Source organism: Limulus polyphemus, unplaced genomic scaffold (assembly GCF_000517525.1).
Source record: "Limulus polyphemus unplaced genomic scaffold, Limulus_polyphemus-2.1.2 Scaffold0, whole genome shotgun sequence".
Taxonomy (NCBI): Eukaryota; Metazoa; Arthropoda; class Merostomata; order Xiphosura; family Limulidae; genus Limulus; species Limulus polyphemus.
The window spans coordinates 2309970-2318342 of record NW_013665610.1 but is presented as its reverse complement, the minus strand read 5'-3'; the positions used below and the strand labels follow the sequence as shown (position 1 = coordinate 2318342).

General features: G+C 31.7%; 1 protein-coding gene across 2 annotated transcripts in view; it reads right to left on the bottom strand.

Annotated features, from left to right (window-relative positions):
- The window catches only part of LOC106458041 (E3 ubiquitin-protein ligase HECW2-like), a 104166-nt gene that overhangs the window by 44597 nt on the left and 51196 nt on the right, over positions 1-8373 (bottom strand). For both annotated transcript variants that reach the window (XM_022379587.1, XM_013917601.2), the window contains 3 exons: positions 4165-4246; positions 3586-3755; positions 510-646 (listed from right to left, as the gene is read on the bottom strand). In XM_022379587.1, coding sequence (XP_022235295.1) covers positions 510-646; positions 3586-3755; positions 4165-4246 — 389 coding nt within the window. The remainder of the gene's footprint in view (positions 1-509; positions 647-3585; positions 3756-4164; positions 4247-8373) is intronic.

Below are 8373 nucleotides of genomic sequence, written 5' to 3'. Positions count from 1 at the left end.
CGAAAAGTAAGTTACTTACTTTAATTTAAATTAATTAAATTAAGTTATTCTCTATTGTTACTACAGAGAGTAGGTGGGAGGTAGTATTGGTATATATATATATATATATATATATATATATATATATATATTTTTTTATATTTCATAGATTAATGTAAAAGATTAATATCCTAGAAAATACATAAGTCGAATAATGGAACAAAACTGTATTCAGTATGTATTAAGTACATGAAAGTGAACTTGTTCTGTACAGTTTCTTCTTTCAGGTTGTTAATAAAAACAGACTGGAATTTTTAGTGAGCCAAAATATAGAAAGATAAATAAACTCAACACTAGCACATTTCTTAAGCATCAAAATGTATTGCAAAGATTGTCTGTGGTTATATTTTATGTTATTCAAATTAGGTTTAAACCCAAAAATCAAAAAAATTTAGTGTTATTCCAAGTAGAATAAAATAACAGGTTTCTGATAACAATTTGATGTTACATCACTGTAACTTGAATCTTACCTACTATATTGTTCCATCAAAAAAGAAACTTGTATGCTAAGTTTTCCTAAAAAACGATTGATGATTGGCCGGCTTTTGGAAAATTTGTCTTTTACTTCAAACTCCAAGATATCAGATGGGAAAGCAATAAAATCAAACTGTGAATAGAAGACTTAAGATATACTCTTCACTTATACTAGTTAAAGACAATCAGTAATCTTTTAAAAGTTTCAATACATTTTCAAGACTTCTAACATTTGGTATTTGTCTGTGGATAATACAGCAGTTGCAATTTTGAATGGTTTCAGAGTGTCACAGATATTTTCAACATCTAATTACTTGTTTGTTGTTAATTCCAGATTTGAGAGCTTATTCTTAAAGATTACAGTGGCTACTGCAGCCTGTTGTTCTGATACAAGGGACATTTCAATAGTTCACCAACCAACAAAGGTCTTCTGTAGAAAAATAGGAAAGGTTGCCAGGCTTGAAAAATGAAAATTTGATTAATGACTGTGTGACATGCTGGAATAGCACATATGACATGAGCTGCAGTCCCTTTTGGCAGACATTCTTTTCAGTTTGAAAACAAACTGTACGATAATTAGTTTCCTTTGCCCTAGATACACTGGATATAAACTTGAACCATTTTGGTAGCATTCTGTAACTTTAATGACAAAACAGGATGTTTGATGCAACATTTAGTTTATAAGTTCTAGAAGTTATGATTTTCCTACACTGAAAATATATTTCCGATAGGTACTTACCTCCTCTCACATAATAGCTATTCTTGTTCAGTGCAAAATGTTTTTGCATGCCAAAAGCCTTGAAACTCCCAGATACCTTATGGTCAATGTGGTTCACTGTGTCTTCACATTTTAATCATCATGCAACAACTCTTCACCAACAGGAGTGTGATACACCCTCCTGACACAAGCGATTCCCTCTTTTAGATTCTACCTAACTATTACTTGGAGATTAGGCAGAAATTAACCATCAGTTTTAAGTGGGAAGGAAGGCTGGAAAGTTTGAGAGGAGGTAAGTACCTATATGAAATAAATTTTCAGTGAAGCAAATGTTAACTTCTGATACTGTACCTTACCTCCTCTCACATAATAGCTAAAATCCAACATGAATAAGGTGGAGGGATTGGTGCAAGGGACAAAGATAAGCATTCTTCAAAAGTGCCTGAAGAACACCCATTGGGAGAAGAAAATACGTGGGAGACCGCAAAAACTTCTTTACCAGGTATATTCTTTGCTCAGTGATAGAAATAGTGTGTGTCACATAAATGAGTGGAAAAGGAAAGGAACACATCCAAAATTGATGAGGAAAACAAAAAAGGGATGTGCCCTATGGTGTAGAATAGCTAGGGTGCAACAAACTGTACGTCCTGGATCAACTTCAGTTCAAAACCAGGTGGCTGGGTGGTCAACTGAGTGTAAAAGACTGAATGGATGAAATGGTCAGACTAAGCTAATTGTACATGTAAAAGTAAAAATCAATGAAGAGTGAATAAAGAAGACCAGCAAAAACCAGACTTTAGGCAGAAAATGTATGCAGCTAAAGGGAAGTGCAGTGCAGTGAACTGAAAACTACTCCTTCCCCCTAATGTCAAAAAAAGAATAAATGTTAAATGAATGGGAACGTGAAGATGAGCATCCTGTAAATCCATCATCCTCATCCAATGGCCACAAGAAAGAAACTGTCATAATAACCATGTTTCACCATTTTAAAATGAGATGTCTTCAGGAAAAGAAGGGTTGAGACAGGTCTCCAATATCCTGATATCTTTAGAAATACAAATAAATGAGATTAATAACCTGGATAATTGTGATAAATGACTTCAAATACACCTTTCTAAAGACTTGAGACTTCCTGATTCATAGTTTTTAAGCAGCTAGATTGGAAGAGGTAAGGAGATTAAGACCAGACTTAGAGATCAGTTGAAACCAAGGATCTCAAGGCCAAAGTTTCCTCTGATGAACCAATGATCCAAGACAAAATCTCAGCAGTCCAGATTGGAAGGTCACCTGGAAAAGAAGTCATTAAATGGGCCAAGAAGAGCCACCTTGCTTACTATTACTCTGACCACTCGGTAGCATCAAAAGGAACGAGAACAAATAGTTGATATTCACTGAAGATAAGGGAAGCAAGGCAAGAAGACAAAGGCAATTTGGCAGTCATCTCAAAAGGAATAACTACCATAAATGAGTGCTTAAACTCTAATAAACTTCAGAAGATAAGTAAAGGAAGATTACCACACTAAAAGGCTAGTAACATCTATGATCATTATTATTTTTTTCAATAATCATTAAGGGGGGAAGGGCAGATATTCTACAACTGTCCATATGAATGTTAAACCTGCCAGTGACACCACTAGACAATATGGAAATCAATGCCAGAATACATAGATCAATAACGGCTGACAATACAACTATGGGAATTCGATACATGCAAAAGGCAAACTAAATGAGCAACTTCTCAAGAGAAGTACAAACACTTGCAGCACTAGTAAATATTAACTTTTGAATGCATAGTGAGCGAAGTTAACAGCATGACCATTAACAAGAAAATTAGATTATGGCAGGAAAGCATAGCTTATATAAGTCTTCCTGTTGTGAGCACAGTAAGCCATGTGGAAGGTGGGAGAGTGAAAAACTGGGTAAGTGTGAAGGACACAGAGAACTTTAAATCTATTAGTATGAAAACATGAGTGCAACTTAACAATAGAAGGCTTTTTGTATTACAGAGGAAAACTGCCTGTTTTGAAAACACAGAAGAATTAGAATGAAATGATACTGATGGCATAAATTTAAGGGATTGATACTAAAACAGCTTCCTATTAATCACAGGAGCACAATGATTTCCAATGACACACTTAATAATAGTTTTGAGTATTGTAGCTTAGGTTAACATCAATTGCACAGTGTTAAACTTGATATGTGAGTTGTTATTCAGAAGACAAAACCCATTTGATTTCCAGCCATCTCAATGATACTATGAATACCATTTAATAAGAGATATAAATTTGATATGATGCAGCAATGAAAAATTTTTTACTATCAAGACTTCATAAGTCATCAAATTTAAACTCCACCTTTTCATTCCAAGAAGGATTAATGGTTGATTCAGCAACTGCACTTCGACATTCTTGACCATGATGTGGCAAAGACAAAACTCCCTCTTCTCTACCAGGTTGAACCGAGACTTTAACATATGGATCTGGACTGAAGAACATTCCTTTCTTAAGATTCTTGGCTTGAATGTCTATAAAACAAAGCTGCTTTTAAACACAGGGTGAACTCTGCTTAAATTTATAAACTGAGGTGTTATTTCAAAAACACTATTCAAAATCACTATTACAAGTTATAAATTTCATAGCATGATCCTATTTCTTTTAATTAAGTTCAACGCTTTTTATTCGTTTTTTTCCCTTTTTTTTAAACCAATTATGAACAAGAACTTCAAAGAGAAGTTTTAAGTTTCAGTTCATACAACTGTCAGAAATATTATGAACATGGAAGATGGCTATAGAATTCATACTTTAAGTTAAAAATTATCATTAAAAGGCCACAAATACGAAACTAACTCCACAGATATATATTTTAAAATTATTGACAAGTAGTGACATTCTTTCTAGCAGCATCATATTTTCACATGGTAGTTAGTAACTTACTTGTGAGTGACAATCTCACCATCTCCACAGGAGCCTGTTGACTACTCCCTGGGGAAAACAACTCCTCACTGCCATACCCATTCTAAAGAAAAGCAACTGTTTTAATTAAAAGTTGCCTTGCAATATGAACAAACAGCTGTATTCATTCAACTAATATCAAAATATTATATGTAATAAAACTTTCATATCAAAAGTTAAACTATCTTGATTTTCAGAAAATAACAGGAACTATTGATAATTACTAACTATTCTTGGAAATGGTATCCATAATTAAATAAGGTAGAAACTGTACTGAATATTCCAGTTTTATTAATAATTTATTTTTGATAATCCATTCTTCTAAAGTACATATCTTAAAAATTACTCATCACCATAAAACTTAAACAGAGACAGTCTACCGTTTTAAGCTACATTTTCTCTTATTTTTTTATTTATTATTCATTCTTATAAATGTTATACTTTTGTCAGAAGTTAAAAATTCATCCAGGACAAACTTGCCAATAACTTACAAAATATCTCTTGGTTTATATTCTCACTGATCATTATAAAAATTCATATATTTAGATAATTCACAAAAAAAAAAGGAGAAAGTGTAATATAAATGGAAATCATTTCTCATGTTCTATTTACTTTATGAAATTATAATTATTTCAGCTTTACGATAATTTTAACAGGACTTATTAGCATTGAATATGTATAAATGGACATATAAAAAAAGATATTGAAAAGATTGCATGCTTTCTCTCCTCATTTACTATTCATACATACATCCTAAACATTTCACAAGTCTTTAAAAGGTCTTCCTAAGATACTAGAAACTGCAACTTAAATTAACAAGTATTATATATGTTTGAGAGTGGCAGGATCTTTGAACTAATAAAAAAAGTACCAGCATCTCCTCCTCACTTCAGTTTTCTTCTAATTAGTTTTATTTCACCAGGTAAGCTTCATTTCATACAATTTGTACCTGATTTTTGTCACAAACTGTATTTCTCCCAGAGAAATCTTAACTAAACTCATAAAAAGTAATGCCTATTATGTTGCTTTGTTATTTAAGATCATAACAAACAAAAAAACAAAGTGATTTTAAAGAGAAATGTCCGTATACCATCAAATAATTTGTATTCTGAATACAAGACATGGCCAAGTTTATGATGTCATAAATCCAGAATGGTTAATATTTGGAAAATGAAATTAGGGTGAAAAATATCTTTTGGCATCAAGTTTATTTTGCTACTATTTTAAAAAACGTTTAAAATGGGGCCCATTAAATAACATTACCCTTTATCAACCTTTATTTCTTAATACTTCTAAAAATATAAGTAAACAATTGTGTTAGCATAATTTGAATAACACATTTCAGAAAATCATTAATCCTCTGAGAGAAGCATTAAGTCTTTTGTTTGAAGAGGTACAATTTGCATAAATTATTAATAACTATATCCATAGCCTATGTTACTTAGTTATCAATTTTGCTTCCTTAAAACTAACTGAAATAAATAAGTAAATAAACAATTTAAGTAAAGTTGATATCTTGATAAGCTCTATTACAGTTTCATATATTTATTTCTGTGCAGTTATGATTTCTTCATCAACATTATTTACAATATTTCCTGTGTTATGAGACTGATTACATGTACATTTTTGGAGGTAAATAAAAAATCTGCATACATTACATCCACTCACTTCTCTGACAAATCTTCACAATGGGCTTTGTGCACTATGCTCACAACAGAGATCAAACACTGAATTTTAGCATTATAAGCACTCTCACTTATGTTGAGCACCAGATTTTCCTTAGATGAAGATAAAATTAATTGTAAGCTTTTAAATTATAATTTATTTAAATAGCTTGAAATCATTATGAGAGATAATCACATATACATAAATTATATATATGAAATGCTTTTAATTAATTTTTCATCATAACAGACTTCCGTCTTACAGTAATGAAGTGATGTGAAATTTACAATTCACTGAAGTATTATTACTACTAAAGCTTTTCTTTGAGAAATCAGCTTGAACAGATTTCTCCTTATGCATAAAAAAGTAAGACATAAAATACTCAAAGTATAGTGCACAAAATTATACTATGAAAAGGTTAAATTCAATGAAGAAATTATTTATCATTATTAATTCTAGTAACATAGCAAAGAATACTCCACCTAAAAATAAAAGATACACTTTTATCACAGCTTGCCCTCAGTATTTTTCAAAACTTGAAGTAAAAGTTATTTTAAATAAAAAATTATTTAATGTAAAAATACTGCAGTTTAAATTGAACATAAATTTATCTTTAAATAATATTCTGAGAGTTTTAGTTGTTAAAAAGTACATTATTAGCCAATGTTAGGGGGTTAACCTTTTAGCTCAGATGGTGAGAGCACTCCATGCCAAGGAAATAATAAAACTGAAACTACAGCATGGTCATTCCCAAATTTGTGAGAGGGGCAAAATATGGTACTGTTAGTTGTTAAAAAGTGGGTTAATCTTTTAGCTCAGTTGGGAGAATACTAACCTGTCATACAGGTCTTGGGTTCAAAGCCAAACCGAGTACATAATATAAAACAATTTTGAAATTACCACAATGTCAAATTTAAAGATTCTGTCATATTTTATATGTTTATTCCATAAAGATAATCCCAAAGAAGATATTAAACTCCAATCTAATGTTTTCATTTTTGTGAAAGTCTTAAAACTTCTTACCGCCTTTAAAAAATGTCTTGCTTAACATTTCTGAAGGAGTATATCACACTTTAAATAATGAACTGTGCTTTAATTTATTAAATGCATTATTTTGAAAAACATCACTAACTGATTTAGGATGGGATTAGTTCATTAATGCCAGTTAAAAGTTTCATAACATGATTCTATTACTGACATGCATAAATGGATTAACAAGATTCCCACTACTCCCTGTCTATTATCTAGTGAAGCCACAGCTAAGAGAACAAGTTTCTTTCCAGCATTAGATCTTTTTCTTTGTTTTTTATGAACATGCATGTACTGTAATTTATGGAAACAACAAGCCTGAATTCAAACTGAACAACCTTTATGACATCTTTTAACTTTACTTAGACAAAACGTTAAATATTGTTAACTATGAGAAATATATAATGGAACAGAAGTACTTAATATTTATAAATACTTCATCTATCTTAAGCATGTTTTATAAAGGGTTGAGTACATTATAATACAATGATTTTGGAAGCTCATCATGTCATTACAGTCTATGTTGCCATGTCCAGTCATGCTCCCTCTGATGACTGTGCATCTTGAAAATAGTTTTGTAGAGCAGCTTTCATTGCAAAATGCTCTTCTTATGTACACAACACATCACTCCTCCTTACATGTATTAAGATTAATGTTTCTCAGCTCCTGTTTCAACAGTCCAATAGCAAAGAAATTCATAGGTGATGTATTTCTTCATATGAAAAAGCATGACTGCTCATTTCATTTCATTCTCCAGCTGACTGAAAATGCAGCAGTTTAATGTATATATCACCAAAGCAACTTGTGTTGCTTTTTAAGATGGAGATCCTTCCTGATTATGTTGGGTACTATTGCCTGGGGCACACGGATGGTTTTTACCACTGACTTTTGCACTGTGCTTAATGCTACTGGCATATGATTTGTTGCAGATCTCTTTCTGGGTGGTCCTGGTGCTCCAAGTTTTTGAACATCATCAGAGTTTAAAGTTTGTAATGCAAACTTTAGAGCTATATTCCTTGTTTAAAAGATAATAAAGCATGACCTATTACTCCAGAAAATATAACTGTTTTTATTTAAGACAGTGTTTCACCATTACAGCTTCATCAGGGCAAACAAGATGCTTGCTAACTGATTGAGGATTAGAGAAAATATTTCAAAATAATTAGAGTCTAATAATGGCTGGAGACGGCTTAAATGGGTAATGAAGAAGAACTTTAATATAAGTTTAACATGACAGCAAATGTACAACGTTTCGACAAGGTTTTGTCATCATCAGGTACAAGTACTTTACACAGACACGAATATATATATACAGATTGAACAAAGAAGTCACATGACCGGAACTGTTGTGAAACTTAGAAGAGGTATCTAGGCAACCCTACTCTAAACAAACACCCCGGGGTGCCTAGATACCTCTTCTAAGGTTCACAACAGTTCCAGTCATGTGACTTCTTTGTTCAATCTGTATATATATATTCGTGTCTGTGTAAAGTACTT